Source organism: Anticarsia gemmatalis, chromosome 19, assembly GCF_050436995.1.
Source record: "Anticarsia gemmatalis isolate Benzon Research Colony breed Stoneville strain chromosome 19, ilAntGemm2 primary, whole genome shotgun sequence".
Classification (NCBI taxonomy): domain Eukaryota; kingdom Metazoa; phylum Arthropoda; class Insecta; order Lepidoptera; family Erebidae; genus Anticarsia; species Anticarsia gemmatalis.
In genome coordinates this window covers 3,362,561-3,385,118 of record NC_134763.1, presented here as the reverse complement: position 1 = coordinate 3,385,118, position 22,558 = coordinate 3,362,561, and the positions used below count along the sequence as shown (strand labels likewise).

Here is a 22,558-nt window from a genome sequence, read left to right as displayed (position 1 = left end):
TCGGGCGCGGCTTTTACACTGTGTAAAGTGTATGGCGGCTCATTTTTAAATGCTTGCTCGCTTCATAACTTTTATACTATCTTTCCCATTCATAATAGTGTTTTGACGGTGCGTTTTTTTTTTATTTATGATGTATTTTTGCTTACTACATTCGTATTTAAAGAGGGTAAACGATAGCTCCTGAATTTAATTAGATACTGCAGTTCTTATTCGGCAAATAAATGTTTTTAAACAGCTTTTAAATTTTGTGTTGATCCATGGACATAAGAGAGAGACAATAAGGTATTATTATTCATATATGTATATATATAATTTCATTATTCCTGCACCTCGTGGAGTCCATATCTTCTAATCTACGATTTCGAATTTGAGCTTATGCATTTCTAGCTCATATTGCGTGGGGACTAATAAATTGATGTCTGAAAGTGGGTGTTACACTCATTCACGTCTGCCTTATCTTTTACGGAAACACAGCCAACACAATATCTTGTAATGCAAATGTTACATCTGTCATATTGCTTTCAAATTGAATCTGTGGCCCTGCCAATTTAGACCGCTATAGAGAACAAATGAAAATTCATTGGTTAGACGCTCAACCTTCTAATACAACGTACGTTTGTCAATTGATTGTGACAAATATTATGAGAATATTATTATAATAAGAGACCGCGGTGAGTGTGGACTTTCTCGAAGAGTATGATGTCATCTAGGAACTAGAACTTCATACAGATACAGTGACTTTTGCGACTAATTTGAGGGATCCCGTATCCAATGGGTAAAAAACGAGACAGACAGACAGTTTTACATACTTAAAACCACGCCTTCCCATGGGGTAAGACAGAGGCCAGAGAAGGCCACTTGGTTCGTTCTTTACAAACTTCCTTTGCGTGGACTTTATGTTTGTCTAAATAGGAAAATCTTTCGAACCTTTTACGGTTATGGATTGTTAGTCACAGACGTGGTCTTTTCCATTGTGAGTTAATTGCGGCGTTTCATGTAAATTGTATAAAGGAAAAGTATCTGTACAAATAAGGTGTGTACGCATAATTATTACATAAAGTTTAATTGTCATTGCCAGCAGAATAGCAGCATACACAAAGGTTATTATTGCATCTATGATTAAAACGAGCCTTATTATTTTTATTCATATTGGACATCTTTGTTACAACAACTGACCATATCTTGTAACTTATGAAAGACTGGTTTTCAATATGAGTTTTTTTAAATAGTTGAATTAAGTATCTGCCATTAAATCAATTTGTTAGTTCAATCTTACAGCTTCTTCACACCAGACCCGTCTAAACAAAGAAAAACAACAACAAATTAGAACACCGCTACATTTGACCCCAGAACCCAATATATTGCACCATAACAGAAAACCAGTACACCTACTCAACATACCGTAGCATTTATCAAACAATACGCAGGTTATCTCATATTAACGCTGTAACAAAACCGAAACACCTACCAATAGATTTATGAGCTATAAACATTTGATTGGACTCATAAATGTACTCAAATCTAACCAGACAGTTTACGTTTAGTTATAATTTACTGCTTGCTTATTGTGCTGTAAATGTGTAATAATATTAATAGTAGTAAGACATTATCAAATTACGATTGTGGTTGCCGACAGGTTACGATTTAAGCTTTATAAATAGACTAACGCTCCACTCCGGCTTGCCCGGTTACAAAAGTTATTTTATAAAAAACCTTTTACATTTTTACAGAACCTCCTCTTGAATCACACTATCTATTAAAAACTGCATCAAAATTCGTTGCGTAGTTTTAAAGATCTACGCATACAGACATAGTGACAGACGCAGGAAGCGATTTTACTTTATACTGCTTAGTGCTAAATTTACGGTTTCTTCTCCACCAAAAAATTTGCTATCTCTAGAACGAGACATGTGCAAAACTATGAACTAGTTCAATTAAGTTTAGTTGAAGCAACCACTTTACTTTAGAAAAATTGTTGCGTACATCTTTAAGTTATTTAAATGAGTAGCTACTTAAGAAAATAAGTTGCCTGCGGCTGTCACTAGCGTGATTCAAATCAAACCTGATAGAAACGGGCCAGTTTCTTTGAAGCCCTAAGATACTTTTTTAAATTGGCTTGTTATGATGGTACACCTGTTGATTTGTTAATACCCCCCAGGCCTGTCTTGAAAAATGGGTCTGTAATTTGAAATGTGTTCATAGTGATACCAAAATTACTTCATTTTACTGTGTTTTTTCCATCTCACTATCTCCTACTTGAATAGTGAACGCAAGACGATGTATCCAGACGAAACTTTCCATCTGGAAGGGCTCTTGCGACTGTCGTCTCCGACCATTGTCTTCGAAACCAGACAATAGTGCGCCCAGACCTATACCAGACTTGCGGGCTTTTATCTACACTCGGGATTATTTAAACTGTTACGTCTATAGTTTCCAACAGAAAATCTTGTGGTTTCAAGCGAGATTGTTTATTTTTAGTTCTGAAAAGAATTGGAGGAAAGAAAGAGAATGTTTTTTCCAACTACTTTTATTTGAAAAAAAGCAATTAAAACTTTTACCGTTTTAGTACGAGAGTTTGCGTTAGAAGTAAAACGGTTCAATTCTATCGAAACAAAGAGTTGAATGCAAATCGTAGAGCAGTTCAACTCTGAACAAAATAAAATAATGCTTTCCGTTATCCTGTCGGTAAAGGCAAGCAACGATATAAGCGCGGTCAGCCCGTAAAGGGGAGACTTCTGAGCTTTGAGGAGCAATCAAAATTCGCTCTCCGTTGGTAATAATATGGTCTAGGAAGTATAGTCGTATCAGTATTACTCTTACTTCCTACTTTTCTACACGTTTAACATAAAACAAAACATCTACTACGCTGATACAATATTCTGTCTTAAAAAAACGTCATTCAAGACCACGATCCTTTATAATCCTGCCGTCTTCGCTGGTGCTAAGTAATGTTTTCTCTCGGTACTGAGCTCGCAGTGCCTTTGTATCACAATCGCGCGCCCATTCAAGCCTTGCCTTTTTTTTCTCGTATTCATCCCCTGGTTCCCCGTCATTACTACGCACGACGCAGATTACAAAGCTGTATTGTGTGACAGATCCACACATGTCTATAATCAGACATAATAAGCTACCAGGAAATATATCGGTGGAGTTTTTTCATTGAATACGTTCATTGTATGAAACGGATTTGTTGTAAAGCTTTCGCGTGTGGCGTTTTGACTTTACTAGTAAGGAAATCTTTTGGAACTATATTAAATTCGGTAGCTAGTTTACTACAGTTATTGGATATGCCTAGAAGTTTGCATTACTTTAGGTTACATAGATAGTTTGTTAAATTATTTGCTCCAATTAATACACCAAGTCCTATAATTACATTTATAAACGATGTGTGTTTATCATACCAGCAATATTAAAAGCTTGTACAATAACACAAGTCCTGGAACTTACCGTCATTCATTACTCCAAGATGTTTTGTACTCGTAGTTATGTGATAATCGTCTTCAAGCAATAACATCTGCTTCTATAAAAAATATCGAAATGAATGATGTATCAACTTTGTCCGTTTATCATGAGACCGGAACATTTTTTCTTTCTGTAATTATATACGGATCGTTGTTACGTGTTTAAATGGTTCGTTCTATCGTTATATTGTTGGCTACTGTTATATTTCATTCAAATGGCCCGTTCGCCTATTCGGTAGTGATTTCTGATCCGTCCATCATATAGATAATTGGCAAATTAGTAAGGTATGTTAATTGTATGTTCGGGGTTTTTGTTGGTGTAGAAAAAATGTTTTTACTTTCTTGTACGTTATAATAGTGCTGATGAAAAACTGGACGAAGTATTTTAACTTCATTAACTGACCTGTTTTTTTATCATAGTACTAGCAAACCCGGCGAACTCCGTTTCGCCACCAAATGGCTTCGTTTTATGTAACATTTCGTTTTGTGATTAAGAGATGAAGAAACATTTTTTTATGTTTTATATTTGAAAAGGAAAAAAATATTGCATTTCACAACAGTAATGAATTCATTTTGAATACAAAAATGAAGTGTCATTTAGTTGAACTTCTCTAAGTATATGAAAGTGAATCCAAAGTAAATACTGAATCGAAGCGTTATACGTGTCCGCAAATTATTCGAAGATTCATTGAAGTGCTCTTTGGTAAACCACATTTTTTGTTTTTTGGTCTGACGTTAACACAAACAAAGCGGATGGTTTACCAACTCGTGAACACGCAACGTATAACTGTCCATGTGAAAAACAATGATTCTCTAAATTTATCCCGCAAACACTAAGCGATTGGCCTTGCGACTTGTTAATTGTCATTGCGAACGCAAGGCGAACTGGAAATTGTAATCGTTTGAAGTCAAACGGAAGATCGGTCGGAATCATTGGTATTCGAGGAATACATACATTTTCACCTGCGTACTTTCCGTTAATGATGGTTGCCTCAATCAAATTCGACATAAGTCTTTTTACCGCAAGTCGAGTACCGTTGCAAAGTCGTGGTGGATTCAAATTACGCAATATCATAATAACTGTACCAACTTTGAGTTGCAAGTTATGTGGTGGAAATCCTGGTAACTCCAGAGAGTTCAAAAACTTCGTCGGATAATTTACTACTTCATCGAGATTTGTTATAGAATCAACGGATTTGTATGTCACCAAATCGCCTGCTATTTTTGATTGAATGGTGAAATTCAGTGCGTGTACATCATTATTCTTTGCGTGCTCGTTCACTTAACCAAGCATAATTCTGATAATTCTCACTAATGTTTGGAAAAACATTTTCAATAAGAGCTAATTGAGAGTCTACAAATCGACAAAAGTCGTTGGTAAGAGTAATTAATCCAGATGTCGCATCAACTGGGACTTTTCCATTTCCAACAGCTAACAATTGTTTGGAAAATTGTGCAGCACTTTGATCATTTTGAAGTTGAACTCTCATATTAATGGTTAGCGATAATGTTTTTACGTTATTCCATAAAGGTGATGCCTTCAGGCAAGCATTCAATTCATCTGCAGGCGTTCCACGGGGAATTACTGGCAAAGTCTGCCTGAAATCGCCTGCCAACAATATCATCAAGCCGCCAAAGATGTTGTTATTTCGCCGAAGATCCTTCAGTGTCAAGTTAAGTGCTTCAAGTGATTTCTTATGTGCCATTGTGCACTCATCCCAAACAATGAGCTTGCATTGCATCAACAATTTTGCCATTGCACTGGATCGGGAAATATTGCATGTTGGAGTATCAATTGTGTTTAAATTGAGTGGCAACTTAAGCGCAGAATGTGCAGTACGACCGCCATCTAGAAGAGTCGCCGCAATTCCAGATGATGCTAACGCCAAAGCTATGTCACATCTTGATCGAATAGTGGCCAAAATCAATGAAATGACAAATGTTTTCCCTGTCCCTCCAGGTGCGTCCAGGAAGAATAGACCACCAGTATTATTGTCCACCGCTTGTATTAATGTTTCGTATACTTGTTTTTGCTGTTCATTCAGTAACGGCACATTATTTTGAACAAATTCCTGAAATGTATTAACATTGTATTGCAGCTCTCGATTTAATTCTTGGTTGAATGCATCGTGCATCGATCGATTTGGCGCAATCATTCCTACTTCAATCAGTAGCTTGTTTGCAATAGTCAAGCATTGATCCTCAATCAGAATCAATCCTTCATTGTAGATTTCATCGGTTATTTGCATGTCAGGATTATTCGTTTGAATGCGCAAACGATGCAAGATATCTTCACATATGTCGTCTTTGTATTTGTTCCATAACTGCATTGGTTGTGAAGGAAAACATGTGGTGATGATAATTGCGAACAGCGTTCGTATTTGGTACGCATTTGATGAAACAACTGAATCGGCAAGTGTTAAATCCCAATGAGAATCGTTCTCCAGCAAACCCAATAGTTGACATGCTTCTCGATATGTTTGGCATTGGTGGCCATTCACAGTTTTCAAATGCGCAAATGATTTTGGTCCACGTACATTTACCAACAGCAGTCGCAAATAAAAACATTCATCATTTCTAGGATGAACAGTATACATACGACCTAGTGCATCAGAGGAAAACACCTGTGGCCAATCTGGAACTGGGGTGCCTTGTTTGCGACGTTGGAATTTCTTTGTTGATTGATTCCAAGTGTAATACTTGGGCATTTCAACGTACATCAGCGTCGCTGCGAATGGATCTGTTTCACACATTGAAAAGAAGCTAGTCAATGTTGTCGATGGTGGTCTCTCAGCTCGTTGTGCGGCATTAGCCTCAGTGAAGTAAACTCTTTGGCCATTTTCCAAATGCACTGCTAAATGTACAACTGTGGGATATCTTTCATGAATTTGAAATGACAATAATCGCCACAGTGCTTCATTAGTACTGACGTATCTGCCCATTTGGAAGTTGCTGATTTCGTCATTCGCATTTTCCGACGCAATACCAAACACAGCCATGTCGCTGCCTTTTGTGACGTACTTGCACAAATATTTGATTGATTTGGCCGAATGACAACTCTCAACGTTTGCATGTGTTTCGAAAATTCGTGATAGCAGCGGGCAATATGGTACAATGAATTCATTTCCGATCTCAATCTCTTGATTTTGAACTTTGACTTTAATAGTTCGACCATTATCTTCTTTTGAACGCCGACGATAAACTGGATATCCATCGTGCCCTGTGACTGTTTCAGCAACTAACGGTCGCGGATATCGTTTTGTGCACTTTCCATCAGCCATGCAAGGCGATAATGGATTCAAAGCACCGCACGGTCCATGCACCATCTGCGTCGTCACAATGTCGTGTAGATGGGGATCAGTGACTGGATCAGGAATTTCAGCTGATATGATGTCATCCACTTCATTTGAATGTAATTTGTTCAGCAACCAAATTAGGATATGAGCATGCGGTAGTCCACGCTTCTGCCATTCCACCGAGTACATATAACAACGTGTGTCACCAAAAACTCGATACTTAGTAAGCACATCCATCATAACCTTGAGTTTTTGCTGAAATACTCTGGCGATTATGTCATGGCGATCTTGCGGTTTTTGTCCCGGTTCCATCTCACGTTCAATTTCCATCCACTTCGGATTGCAAGTGAACGTAATAAACAAATCCGGAGTTCCATAATTTCGCACGTACGTCATAGCGTCTTGAGCGTATTCGTGCATGTGGCGTGGGCTTCCGATATATGATGATGGAAGAATCGTCAGACGTCCAACATTCTGAACATCGCCATCTGAATGAATAGCATCACGCAAGTGTATATAGTCCTCAGATCGTAGCTTTGCCTGATTGTATCGGATGAACGCTAAACGTTCGGTCTCGACTTTGACATACATGTCGACAGCGAATTGCTGGAATAGCCGACGGCACTTCAGAATGACATTCTCCTCATGTGTACGAATCATCAAACGATACGCATAGTAATTCATTGCGCTTAGATTTTTATTCGTTGATACACCTGAAAATGCAAAATTAAATGAATTGTTAATAGAAACCAATAATAGCAATATAATTAGTGTGTGAATATTTTACCTGTAATTGGATCGACCATCTTCAACGTGATGTCGTATCCGTCTTGCCCTTGCCAATAAATGATTGGATATTGTAACGCATCGTACAAACGATGTGTCTCGTTTACACGATGCATGATATTGCTTCTTCGCTGAACGACAATGTCTCGCGATTTAGTTGGATCGCCAACAATAATTGCAGCAACATCATTAACGGTGGGTGCATTGAATCTTCGCACGTGTTCACCTGTTGGGGTACAATCCGCTCTTATGACAAATTTGTGCGTATCCGATGGCATTTGTTCCAATGCTGTTTTGAACATATTAACCACAGCGTTATTAGCGTGAAAAAATGCTTGCAACTGTTCTATAATTCGTCTCTTTAACTGTTGTGTTCCCTGTATATTGCAACGCACATTCAGCTGATCCACCATCGACGAAATAAAATATATTTGCAGAAATTGATGCGGCTCATCCGGTGATGGCACCATTGAACCATGCAAATGATATATTTGTCCTTGTATCTGTAATTGCAAACAATCATTTGTTGAAGAATACGGTGTAACTTCTGATCGTGTGATGGTGTAGTGTTTGGTGTATATGTAGTTTTTATTGTTGCAATTCATTTTGTTAGTGTGAGTGATTGGTTCTGTGTGTTGTATCTTTTACCTTGCAAGTCGGCATAAAGCCGCCTTCTCGAATGATATTAGCTCCAAAGGAAGTCATGCGAAAGCAGTTATTGTATTCAAGGATGTGTTGAAGAAAATGGTAGGAATCGTGATCACTTCCATCGAACAATTGTTTCAGTGGCTGTGGTGGTGTAAGTAATGGATCCAGTTTGACTTTTCCACTTGCGCAACACAATCCAGCCGTTTCTCTTTTAAACTTTAACGCATTACAATATCGGCATACAGTCGTCATTGGTCCAATATCTAAATTTTCATCATTACTGTAGTTCGCAGTGGGATCATATTGGAATGCCAAGCGATTGTATGATGCCAATGATCTTCGTGTGCTCACGCGCTGTCTTAATCGGGCATTTTCTCTTATTATATTTTGTCTTACTTCGCTTAAGTTCTGTGAATACACTTGTTGCTGGCTTGCATGTCTTGTGCGGCGGCCGATGTTCGCACGTCGTCCTCTAGGCATTTTGGACTATGGACAGAGTAGTGAATTTAACCTCAAATGCACGATCCACATAATTTACACAGTTTAACTTACCACCTTAAAGACAAAATGTCTGCTGTTGAAATCGAATAAAAATCTGCACAATACACGTAATTGATTTGTTGGTTTCCAATTAAAATGTTAGGAAACGAATAACTTATATTTTTTACTTTTTTGAACACAATACCGTTTTTTCACATGAAATTCTCTGTCAAACAATATATCACGCACCGGCACCATCTACAATGAGTAGCTGTCAAATAAAAATATTAAAAGAAATACGATACAAATATTGGTATGTAGTACATGCTATGTATCAGAGATGGCGCTGTATGAGAAAAATGATTTTCTCTGTTTTTTCGCCTTTCTGTTGAATTTTTTCCTGAATTTTCTTTGCTATAAACCTCGCGGAGCTCGAGACCTTTCCAACGAATCCAAAACCGTGGAAATCGGTTCGTGCGTTCTGGAGTTATAGCGTCAGGAAGGAAAACCCGACTTATTTTTATATAGTAGAATATCGACAATTACTTGGCTTTTGTATGGATTTTGTAATAAATAGCATTTATTTCGTAAAACTAACGATCATTACTGCTTAGCAGCGTCAAAAACCTGCTACAAAGTAAGTCTAATGTATCCAGGGCCGGGTTAAATGCTTTATTCAATCTGCGGTCGCCAACGCAATTGTTTCTATTCATTTACAAGACCACCCCTACCTTGCAGACCAATTTTAACAAAATAGACCTTAAAACCTTGGAATAGAGGTCAGTAAGACTTGGGAGATTTTCTGCAAGCCCATGTGTTATTACGTACGACGGTAGTACGAAGAATGCTTCGTATATATAATTCCTATGTGTGGGTTCCATGAATGGCTGTTAATGGGTATATTTCGGGTCATGCGACAATTTTTTAGATTAGAATAAATTAGACTAGACTAGAACACGAATATGGGATTAATGAAAGTCAGTTACGTTGTATTTTGGCCTAAATTTGCCAGTTGTTGTACTGTCATGAACTGTGTATGAAACATAAAATGTTTAGGCATTTGATATTTACTAAAATATAATATGAATAATATTGAAGATAAAATCAATATTCAGTACTTCTGCACTAAAATAAATTGTCGCCTTTACATAGAATTTACACAACCAAATAACAATACTTACATTGCTCCTTATGTACCTAAGTGTAAAGTATTTTTGCCGTCTTCTTCTTTAGCTATCAATCCAAAACTATTTAGTTTTAACTAAATATTTCTCATTAAAATGTTCTCGCCTCAGTATGCTTTAGTTCTTTGTTAAATTAATTAGAATTCAGTATGCAAATTCAGAACGAAGATTGATCGCTAGGTCGTCGCTCGGACCTCACGTCGCCTTGACGTTGACCCCCTGTACGAAGAGCAAGATAAGTTTATTACATTAATTACTCACTATATCAATGTGTCAGCTAATTAGTGCACTACAGTTCGTTGGCGTGAAGATAAAAGTGACGTCATAATAGCGACACTTGCCTTAGGAGATGATGCTTTTTGCCGTTAAAATAGAAAAGATCGCGAATTTTATAACTTAAAATGTCCCCAACCCGCACTAAGTCAGCGTGGTGGATTCAATGTTTAGCATCTCACTCAATTTGGGAGGAGTTTCTTGCCCAACAGTGGGACATTAGTGGTTCAAAATATAATTACGTTTAAAGCTGTTAACTTATTAATATTTTAAAGTTAAAGAGTAACTCTGATGACACGTTTTTATAAAGCCCTAAGGGTAAAAAATACTTTCTTTTTCAATTCTCAAACGAAAAGAAAACCCTTGGTCTCAGTTGTTATACGATAATGTTCGTTCAACAGTTCCCTACGGATTAAACTTCGCAAGCAGCTTCGAGAAGTTTTCGAGTATTTGAGAGAATCGTGTCGAACTTGTGTAATCCAGCTCTCAATTCACAAGTATTTAATAAGCTTTAAAGAGCCCCCAGGTGTATCAATTCATAACTTAATGCATTTCTATACCGTGACGGACTTAAAACATCGTATTCACGCGAAACACAAAAAAGTATTCTTAGATGTCACACAAAAGTCCATCGAACAAATTCTTACAAAAATGGATTTGTCATAATAAATTTAAATACACTTTACGTATGTGCAGACGAAACACAAGTTAATTATCGGTATAAGCCATAAAGCTGCATCTACACTTGTAAGGGATCTATTTGTGCCGCAGCACGTGCCACTTTTTACGGCCATTAGATAACAGGAGATAAATTACAGGGCAGCGCGTGCGCACCCGCCTCGCGCCAGGAAATTATAAAAATAAAAACCAAAACTTTTTAACGGATGTTTAGTTGCGCCGTGACCACAGAAAGTTGACTAATCGGTCGCGCTGTGTGGATAAATTTTAATTGGCTTTAACGAGAAAGTGTCGACGTTTATATTTCTGGTAGATTAAGGTAATCGTAAACCCCAATGAAGTACAAAAACTAAACGTATAATTACTGTACTTTTTCCAATTGTCTCTCGTAAACTCATCTGTGACTACAGAGAAAGTAAACACTCTTGAGGAAATGAAATATCTGCGCTTCGTGTGCACTGATATTGGAAAATTGTTCAAGGTTTTTGCGGCGATAATGGAAAAATAAAATTCATTTTCGCGCTCGCATAATACGTGGAGGATTTGGTTTTTATCAGTGACTGAGTGAGGCGAAGACCCAAATCTTGATTAAAATCTGAAGACGAAAGCACAGAATGATAACAGAATATATTTTGAGTGTTAGGCGTTATTATTGCGTAAATATGTACGTTCATCAAAGCCGAAATATTCGCTACCACACATGACATATTTGCCTACAAATTACCTGCTGTGTACGCAATCAGAAAACCAATATCTCGACATCCCGTGGGCTGTAATTAAGTTGTGAGCCTAGCATGTCCCCAGGCGTTTATTGTTTTGAGGCCAACACAGCTGTTCTGATATATTATTTTAATAGTTCAGTAATAATTTCTGCAGTATATCTCGCATAGCATCGCAATCTCTTCGCGTAATGAAAATTGAAACTAAATATTATACCGCAGTAGAAAATAAACAGTCATTATTCTGTTAGTTTGTACGTTTATATTTCTTTATATTTTGTTACCTTCATTAATATTCTTTATTTTTATTACCTGGTTCGTATGATAAGTACCAAAATGGTAGCTATATAATAGGTCTCTAATCATTAACTTATTGCGTTTTCATTGCTTATTACAATTGTATATTATCGCATTTATTTCCATTACGGGCTTACGAAAATTTTTAGCCATAATTTCACTCTTATTACCATCCCATTTTATCGTTTGTAATGCGGCCTCTTTGTATTTAAATTATGAAAAGGTTACACTCAAATGGCTTTTTGGCATTTAAATATTTTAATCATTCCATTTTCAGATCGAAAAGACGATCGTTTGTCAGTTTTTGTTTGTAAGCCTCCTGTGTTGTTTTTAGTATTTTAGAAAATCTTTATAAAAGTAAGATTTTGTTTTTCCAAAAGAAAGAAAAGTGTGTAGTATATCGCTTGGTAGAGCGAAGTAAATAGAGCACGCGAAGTGCATTGGCCTGACGGTATATAGGAGGATATAGCCGTGTTCATTTGACGCCACATCCGACGGAGTGCAGCTATGTGCCGTACAGCCAGGCTGGCGGAGGGAAATGCGCCAGTTTATAGCGCGCCCTGCGAAAACGGTTCGTATTCCTGTTAATTACGATTTCGATATAAACACGGATCGCTGCACAGGTTTCAATGGGTTTTTAAGGCATAGATGTTATCTTGATTAAACTTTTTGATTGGTCAGCACAAACACATAAACTTCTATGGGAATATACGTAGATGTTTTGATAACTTGGTTACGTTTGTGTGGGGCAGTTTACGAGCCCATCTTGTTAGCGGCTGCCAATCTCTGTCCGTGCAGGCGGAATTTATTTCGCTCCACGTAGAATTTGAAAAATATGGTAAACCCTACAATTTTATGGCGCAGTGTGTGCTGCAGTTTGTATATATCTGAGGATTGGAAACTGATAGAAAATTGTTCAGTTTGTGAGTAAATATTGTCTAGTATACTTAAATTCTTTTTCGTATACAGCTGCGGCAAATAGTAGATTTATTCGACAAGTTATTTTGACCAGCTTAATTGTTATTTACTAAATACGGCTCTTTATTATAATAATCCTTTGTTTGTTAATGAGAGCCAAATCTACTAGCTCATTAGAGTTTTGACCGTTTACTCAAGGCTCTATTTAGTTTCAACATTTTGAAAGGCCGAGAGGAAATGAGTTATTTAATCATAGTACTGATATTACTAGACTTAATTATGTATTTGGTTTGCCTTAATAACTAGGTTCGTTATAACTAAATACACTTGATTAATTAAGAATAAGTTTGCAATTAATTAAGTTCCTTTATTTTAGTCAAATCAATTGGAGCGTAAAATTTTCGTTCTGGGATATTTGTCAGAAGTCAACAACATGTTTTTTTGCAAAGAAAAACTTTAGTAAATCTTTTAACAATGTTCAGACTCAACTGTTCAAAACAGAACAAACGTTATTTGTATTTCGATATATTCATTTCGTGTCGTAATAAAAACAAGAGGTGAGCTTTACTTTCTGAACAAAAAAAGCGTTAATAAATCAAGTGACGGAAATGATATTTATGTCATTGTACAGGGAGGGTGACGCTCGCTGTAAACTTGTAACATTCTACTTTATTATACCGTGTCTACGCCTTTTTTATTTTTTGTAGAAGCGCCTGTTTATATCAGTATGTATAAAACTCTTCTGTTACTAAGTGACTGACTGACCCCCGGTTTCTGAGTACATTTAGTGGTAGATTATCTATTCAATAGCGTTTTTTTGTATGAGTTTTAACGCTATTGAATAGAAAAACTACCGCTAAATGTACCTCAGAAACCGGGGGTGAATGTCTAACTGACTGACTCGCTGATGGACAACGCATAGCCGAAATTATTGAGCGTAGAGAATAGAAATTTGGTATGAAGATTCCTTAGAAGAAGTAAGTGTAGAGGAGCTCTAAGAGAGGATTTTTGGAAATTGCACATTGAAGGGGCTGAAAATTAAAATTCGGGCGGAAAACTCGTTTGAAAATGTAAAGGAATAATTTGTCAGTACTCCATGATATTTGGGTATTTTGCAGTACGATTTCAGACTGACTGCAACTGTGAATGTAGGACGCGGTCAATGTGAAATTAGGTTACGGAGGTAACGATTTAAACCCTCGTATTTTGTAGTGTATTTCGGCTATGAATACTATACGTACAGTTCTGACTCTATATACAAGTTGGTATAGTTGTTAGTCAGTTCCTCAAAATACAGAACTGAATCTTTTTTGTTATAATTTTAGCTTACAGCTTATTTATAACCTTAAGTTATTGCCAGTATCTTGTTTAGAAGTCCTCGCAAATAAAGTTTCGTACAGAGGGTTAATACCTAATATTTAGATTATGTACTTTCTCTATCGTTTACTTTCATTAATTTCGTACCACCAGTATGAAATTACCATATTAATATTGAGTAATAAACTAATAAGAGGTATCTTTCCGTGCCGTGTAGGGAGCTCATAAAACGTTATTAGGTACATACTTAGCTGCTAGCTTCAACATAATTCTGTTACGGAGGCTTTCTGTGCCAATGTTATGATAATCAGGTCCCAATAGAAGATCGCGTGACACGAAATGGTGGCAATTGATTGTAAATTAGATAGGCAGTGAGTTAAGCACTTGTTCCTTTTTATAACAAGGTCTTGATGTTTATATTACCAATTTTGCTTTGAATCACAGAATTTGGTATGGCAGTTATTCTGTGTGTTAACTAGCCTAGTGTTTGAAAAATGAAACTCCCCGAGCAAGACTGATAGAATTATATTACACGTATTATTTGCACGTAGGTCGTATCTTCGAAGTCAAAAACAAACGCCTTTATGTTATCTCCATATGCGAAAGATGTCGTGCTCATACTGTTTGATAAAGCTCAAATGAAAGACCTAACCCTCTTTCTAAACCTAATCCTATTCAACATGATTGCGTACGATCAATTTAATTACTCGCAGCGGTGTAATGCCTTCGGAACGTGAAACTTTAAGCCGACAGAGCCCAATAAAGAGCGTTTAACGCGAGCCGCGGTGAGCCCTCACAAACAACAGTAATCTTTAGCCGTGACGGGACTTAGGCAAAACAATGCTTGTTGTTTTATAGGATACCTAAAATATAACACTTCAGGTTTTGGTTATAGCACTACACGTTTTCGTGAATGAAGAAACTGTCATTCGTAAGTTTAGCTCTAGCCTAATAAGAACTCGAAAAATAAGTTTTATAAAGTCCTTTTTTATTTGATAAGCCCTTGATACTCATTTATTAGTACTGGGTAATTCTAATTCGCTAGAGTAACGTTATTTATTTGTCCATAGTTACTCCGAATAGTTTGTTTTAGCGATCGTATGATCGAGTAACCGTCTCAGTTTTATTTCAGACATTTCACATCTAATGTCCTACGTCCGTCAATCGTCTGAACTCTATTGAATAGCGTCATAATAATTGTCAGTCACGTCCCGCGGTGTCGTCAAACATGTCCAAGTATCAATCGGAGAGATGGCCAGCTAACTGGTTCATAAAAACGATCTATCTTCGTTCATAATTCAATTATGAAAGCTTGCGGTCAAATTAAAGCGAATTCTGGTCTAGTTCACAATTCGCAATGGAAACGCCTATGTATAGCTGCGAGTTTAATTATTCATTGTCTAAAAGCTGTTTGAATAAATGATTGATCAATGATTGCTTAATGATGATATTTGGGATGTGGAAACAAATCGTTGGATTCATTTTACTGTTGTAGTATTGCAATATTCCTGTAAAATTGATTGACTGGATATTGATCTCATTTTTTACTTCTGGGTTATTTAACTCCTTCTGTCTCACTATATTCTGATACAGACTAAAAATATGAGTAATATTTGTATTTTTCATAGAATCAATTATTTTATTTCAGTCAAAAGAGATATAAATTATAGCATTAATATTCTACAAAATTGTGTTCACATTGTTACCCAACATCAAATGAACTGCAGCTTCCATTGAATAAAATACGGTTTAATAAACGGCTGGCAGACTGAGCTCATCAGATATCAATATCATGGTTTTGCAGCGTCACACGGCTGAGCTTTTCCGGCGAACCGTTAAAGCGCGGTATATCACTTGCCGTCGAGATAATAAATATAAAAGCCTAACCAGCTTCATAACATTAAATTCTGTTTAATTTTTCGGTACATATATATACTGCTTGATGTGGATGTATCACGCTGGCTAAAGCCTAATCTGTTGAGGAAAATGCAGATAAGCATAGGTAGGTACGTTTGTTTGCTAAAAAGTTGATGAAACAAGCCTTTAATCAGTATTTCAATGTGTTACTGATGTATGAAAGAAAGCACAACATGTCTGTGAACAAGAAAAGATAAGCTGGTAGCGCTGTATCGTGTAAAAACATCCTGAAATGACGAGCCTTTCGCTTACATTTCCAAATGTACGAAACGTTGCGAGTTCTTTGAAAAAATATTTTCTCTCTCAATGGGTACCACCGACGAGGCACTGGCGTTCTCAATGTCGCGGTTGGTTGGCTATTGAAGTGCAATACCAATTTCCCTTCGTGACTTTTCGTGTACGCTACAACGCGTGCCTAACTTCATTCAGCCTTGTTTTTTTCACCAGTACGGTTTACAACTTTTACAAGTATTTCATATCACGTCAGCCATCATACAACTTCCAAAGAAACACTCCATTCAACAAAAGTTGTTCCAACTTATATAATAAAACGTTTTCGTCAGAACGCAATTTCCACACCTAATTTACTTATCCAAACTTAGAAAGACAACGGCTTAGAAGGCTTCTAAGAAACCATTTCGGTCGTTTGTCCCTTTGACCGGACGCACACCAACATTTAACCTGGGCATCCACCCGTAAAAGAACCTTAGCATGGTTCAGTAGTTCTTAAAATTATCCTTCATAGTACATAGAAGATATAGTTCAAAGTTGAATTAAATATCAACGATCGGTATTGAAGGTTCGAATCTTGAGATAAACTAGTTTTTGTTACGATAATACAGGTTGAACGGGAGCGGTATTCGCCTCACGAGTTCCCGAAATAACATTGACATGGTCCTTGAGAGGCGCATTGTCTTCCACATTAGGTAAAGGCATGTCCCTCCCCCTCCCCATCCTCACGCGGCTTCGCCTCATCTTGCGAGCTCACGTGTCCTGAGTACAGCCTGTAAATTATGGATACAACGTGTAATGAAGTATATTTAAGAAAGTATAAAACAGTGCTTAGCCTCACAAAGGTAGGAGGGATATTAAAAAGTTTTAATCAGAACGTGGAGCTATTTTTGACGGATACGTGTCTGGAATGAGTGCTGTTCATTAACCTTTATTGTACGTTATGAAAAAAACCCTCTCATTCTAGTTAGCAGTCACTTTGCCTTTAAGTAATTTCGTGTTCTAGGGATACGGCTTTTTAGCAACCCTGCAACGTTAGGAATAAAGTAATTCTACAGACTCGTTTTACGATTGATGGTTGTCGCCCGACCACTGTAAAGTTTAGGATACCATAATTAAAGTTTTACGATTGTATAAAAGCAAAACACTATCTCGTCTTACAATCTGTAGTAAACATACGTCATAAATTAAATCTACAACACGTAACTCAGTTGTTAAGTACCAACGCTTGCTATTATGTGCAATACCTAGGTATAACATGGATTCATACTTTTCCTGTTTTGTGTATATTACAAACAGGAAATTTTGGATTGTAATTTATTTCCAAGCGGCTGTTATCACTGCCAGAGAGGAGCTAAATATAAATTAAAGGCAGCAACTTCAGTCGCCGTTGAGTCGCTCAGTAGTTGTACAGTAGTCGCTCAGTGTTGGTGCTCAGTAAAACAAGATAATTGCCGTATAATTATTTACAAGCTATGACTATCAGGCATTTGTGCAGGCGTATCGTTTTGAATACGCGCACACAAATGGGAGAAGAATCATAATGCATGTATAATGGCAGTTTAATTGTCGGTACGTCTGCGTTCCTCATGCATGTGCCGATTCTTCGAGTTTCATTGTCTTTAGTAGTGTGCCGCTGTCGGGAGTACTGTGCCGGAAATCTTGGGGTTTTCACGTTTTGTTAATCGATCGTGAGTACGTTTTGGAAAATGGTGTGTAATCTTAGTATCCCCAGGAATTCACAACATTTAAGCTGTCTTGTATCCAAATTAAAAACGAATACTATCATGTGTTTCGATAAAATTGTCAAACACCATATAATCAATTAACATAAGTAATGTTATATAAAAGGGGTTGTTTGAAAATGTTTGTAAACATTCCGGACAACTCCCATAATTTATATCGTACAGCTCATAAACTAGTAACATACATACAGAACGTTTGTTTTTATTACAAGCGTTAAACAAACATGAGCGATCACTAGCCCTTGATTACTTTATTATTCACAGCTATACACATAGGTACTGATTTATGCCTTGAGCACTCAGTTCTCAAGGGACGAGACGCTTGGATACGCTCGCCGGCGCCCGTGTGAACACACCTTATTCTTACCTCCATATCAGTGCATTGTTGCCCTAAATGAATACGGAAATTCCTGCATGTATTTTACATGTTTTCACGCGATTTTCACCTCTCTGTACACGGAAGATTGATTATAATAGCTTCCATTACTAGCCTAAGTAAATTTTTACGAGGTGTTTAAGTCAAAAAACAAGAATATAAACGTTTATTACAAAGCGTGTCGTGATTGCTAATTGGTTCGTTCAGTATTCTGTGTTAGAGCGATTATTAAGTTAACACTGCCTAATGAACGCCAGCGGCGAACTAATTAGGTGACAAATAGTGCCTTTTAATTTGCAGTTGTATTTATTCAACTGTGGATTAGCGGGTATCATGTGGTGTACTTAATCATAAGCTTTGCACCGATGCTCTCGTAACTGTTAACCCTACCTATCAAGCAAAACGTTAACGTCCTTTACCCACTGCGCTCTGGGACTGAAGTGTTACACATCCTGTACAGTTTCGACTTAATGGTTCACGCTTTATTACGCCTCACTATATACTCCCACCCTACCCCAATTCTTACTTGTTTTCAAAAACACAATGTCATCGCTCCACTAATCCTGCTCGTTTAATGGTCAACGCCCTAGACGTCGCTATTTCTTGACGCCTACAAGGATCCAGACCAAAATAATAGTGCGAAAACGCCCACGCCGGCTCCCTGTATCACTAATTTAGTAAACGAGGCGTCACAATCTGGACAATCTGGTCTGTCTCCGTCGTGTGACTTGTCACATGCCTGATGGATAGCGGGTGTCACACTGCCTTAAGTATAGGATGCGACAGTTTTGTGGACACTGCTATTAGAACTATCGCTGCCGGTTGCACATCTTTATTATAGTGCGGTGTCTTTATTACAATATCTTATGCGTCGTATTATACATTCGTATACAATTATACATTCGTCTGGTTACTACGCCCTGTGGAAATAACACAAGGCTTTTACTTCAGCTTTCGTTATGCCTAATTAGTTTGTATTTATTTTTCTATTTGAAAGTCAAGTGGAATGTAATTTAACCACGAATGTCTTCACGTCCACATTACGAACTAATTTTAACAAACGAGTGCTCTATTCATTCATCTTAATAGTGCGCGTGTCACGGAATATATTAGTCGTAGCGACGCCGGTTTTAGTTCGAGTAATGGTTATTACGATCTCTGGAAAACGTTTGCTTTCGAAAAGTAGTTTATGGAGCTGGAATAACTAGTTCATTGTTTTGATAACTTCACCTTCAAATAAAGGAAACTTGTTTAAGATACTAATAATAAGCCGCTTTTATTTTCTTACAACTACTCATCTTACATTTTACTATCAATCAATAAAACCGTTACGTCGTACCTTTCCATTTTTGACAATAGCTTTTAATACCACCCAAGTTTCCAAATTATGCTATTATCAGCGTGTTCCTACAATTGGCTCGTTACGCCTACGTAACCTCTTTCATAACACGGCGGTGCTTGAAGCGATTCTTTAACAAGCATGTCCATTGACTGAAGTAATAAAATCTCAAATCACGTTAGTATGCTACCACGATATTATCGAGTAAGTAGGGAATAGCTCCCGGCCTATGAACGAACCTTATTGCTCGCCCACGCGCTCGCATAGTCGCGACATTCTTTTTACGCGCGATCCTAGGTTTTCTCCTTTTCTCCCCGCACCCGTCCGCCCACGGCTTGTCCTTTATTTCTTTTCGATTCAGCGAAATGTCGCAACTGTTTAGATATACTGTTCACACAGATACGTTATGTAAAGTTTGTTGCTCCAGCTTTACGGAATGATCATGTAATAGTATTTGTTCCGATTGACATTTTAGACGGAGAATCTGTCAGGCGAAACTAACAGCAATTACTGTTGAAGTTACACGTTTGGGGCTAATGTCGTTTCATTTGAGTGAGCCCTTTTTGCTCCATTAGTAGCGATCACTATTGATAAGCCATTTGTAACTCAAAAGTACTTCGAAACTTCTGAATCTGCTTACGTTGATTCAATAAACCGAATGAATACATATCAAAATAATACCCAATTCGGTTTCCCTTTCTGGTGAGTATAGTTTTTGAACGGTCCCATTAAATCAGAAGTTTGAATGGTGTCCCCTTCCCTTTAAAGGCGTAGGGTACAGACCCTTGATACCAAGTTGTCTCGAATACTTTGTGGGCGATGGCGCCCGGCGCCTCCTACCAGTTCCTCTTGTGTGGTCAAGTCACGAGCGTAGAATAGTCTTTTTAAAGTTTAAAGCTTTTCGTGGCTCAAACTTTGTATCGTTAAATATTTGTATTATATATTTTATTATTGTTATTATTTATTGTTCTAATTAGACGAAAATGATTTCAATTATTCTCTTTCCAAGTGTAAACATGAACAATCAGTTCTAAAACAACATTCTTGTTGAAATAGCCGCTAATCCTTCTGACTTGTGCCACATGGGACAGGAGTCCCTCGGGAGCAGTCGGGAGTCCACATTAGAATGTCGTATATGGTGCCACACACTGTCTATCGAATTAAACGACTCTACGCACTAGCGCACAAGAAATCGATGTACCGTTAACATACAAACACACCCTTAAAATAAATAAAGACATACTTATAATAACATATTTTAGTATTTATTCAAAAACTGCATTTTTTTCTTTGTCTCTTAGAATCTTACTAAAGAATTGTGTTGGGGACAAATTTCATTAAGCACATTTTTCAATGTGTAGTCTCGAAAGTGCCTCGTCATTTCGTCTAATAGATTTTCACGCAACAAATAAATTAGGGGAATATCCCCCGTCTGGTATAAATACAAAACGTAGCGGCTAAACACGCTAGTGCGTGTCTACAGTACTTTGGATTGAAGTAGGGTTGGTACTTGCACTTTTACCCAACGTTTTAAATACCCCATCCTTCTTTTCAAAGTAAGTAGGTGTAACTTTACTGTTATTGTTTCGTTGTTTATTTTACCCTTCTAGATTCTAGATGAGATTTATAAGAAAGGACGCAGTAAAGATAAAATCACACCTTCTTCCTATAGGTGTTGGCAAAGACCAGAGAATGCCACTTGGTACAATCCTTACAAACTTTCTTTGCTTTATCCACATCCATACATCTTGCCATACCTACGGACGCAGTATCGTTTTTATTTTCTGAAATCTAATGCCGTTATTGCAATGACATAAGAGGCAGACAGACACTATCGCATATCTTCATCAAAAAGCCCCGCAAGTTGTTAAGACACGTTTGATAACCCTATCACTGAGCTTTCATTCATCGATATCTGTTCGTAGCACCATAACAGGCTAACGTGGCGCCGATGCGATTGCCTGCAAAGGGTTTATGAGTCAATAAAACGATTGCTATTAAGGGTAATGCTGTACTTTGAAAATGTTAGTAATAAGTGAACACTCTCTTGAAGTTTGGAAGAATATTTTCGCCAACTTATGAGAAAAGCAAGTGCTACCAATACTCCGTGTATTGGTAGCACTTGCTTTTCATTAATAGTGTGCTGAACTCATAATGACATTCCACCTTCAATATAACTCTTAATGAAAGTCTAATTTCAATATTATTTTAAATATTGCGAATTTTGGTTTAGGTTAATTCTGGACTAGTCTGAATGCAATGACAAAAATGACTAGATAGCTGTCTACCATTGAATTTGTTCTCTTTCTATACATAGCTAATTAGAATAAGCTAGCTATGGTGTCATAGATGAGATTTATCTAGAATGTGTTTCCCCACAGTCACATTTTTTTTAAACAAAACAATGTAGTATTTTTAGCTAATAATATCGCCCTTTAAAATGTTGATAAACATAAGATTTTCGAGTTATTCCGTTCGGATCCCCAATACTGATACCCTAGTATTTTAAAATTATTTTCTATTCCGGTCTGATCCCCCGTATATAAACATTATAATAAATTTAAATATTTCATTCCGATCGGATACCCTGACTGTTTATATACGGGGGATCAGACCGGAATAGAAAATAATTTTAAAATACTAGGGTATCAGTATTGGGGATCCGAACGGAATAACTCAGATTTTCGCTTACGATCCAGATCCTTTGTCTCGTTCAAACAATACTTGTATCACGCTGGGAACATATCAGCTAACGTGTTTAACTTGTGTGTATTGTAAATATATCTCCTATATTGTTGCTGATACAACTTGACAAATATAAAATAATTGAAACGTTATGTTGTTTTAACTATAACTGAGAATTTGTCCTTATCACAGGGATGCGTGTTTGAAA

The 22,558-nt window shown here is 37.1% G+C and overlaps 1 protein-coding gene across 2 annotated transcripts in view; it reads left to right on the top strand.

Annotated features, from left to right (window-relative positions):
* The window catches only part of Myo81F (unconventional myosin 81F), a 73,682-nt gene that overhangs the window by 22,329 nt on the left and 28,795 nt on the right, over positions 1-22,558 (top strand). Inside the window, exon 1 of one of the 2 annotated variants that reach the window (XM_076126684.1) lies at positions 12,111-12,393. The exons of the other annotated variant lie outside the window; for it this stretch is intronic. Coding sequence (XP_075982799.1) covers positions 12,330-12,393 — 64 coding nt within the window. The 5' untranslated portion in view covers positions 12,111-12,329. Of the gene's footprint in view, positions 1-12,110; positions 12,394-22,558 lie in introns of those variants that run through there. 2 annotated transcript variants of the gene reach the window in all.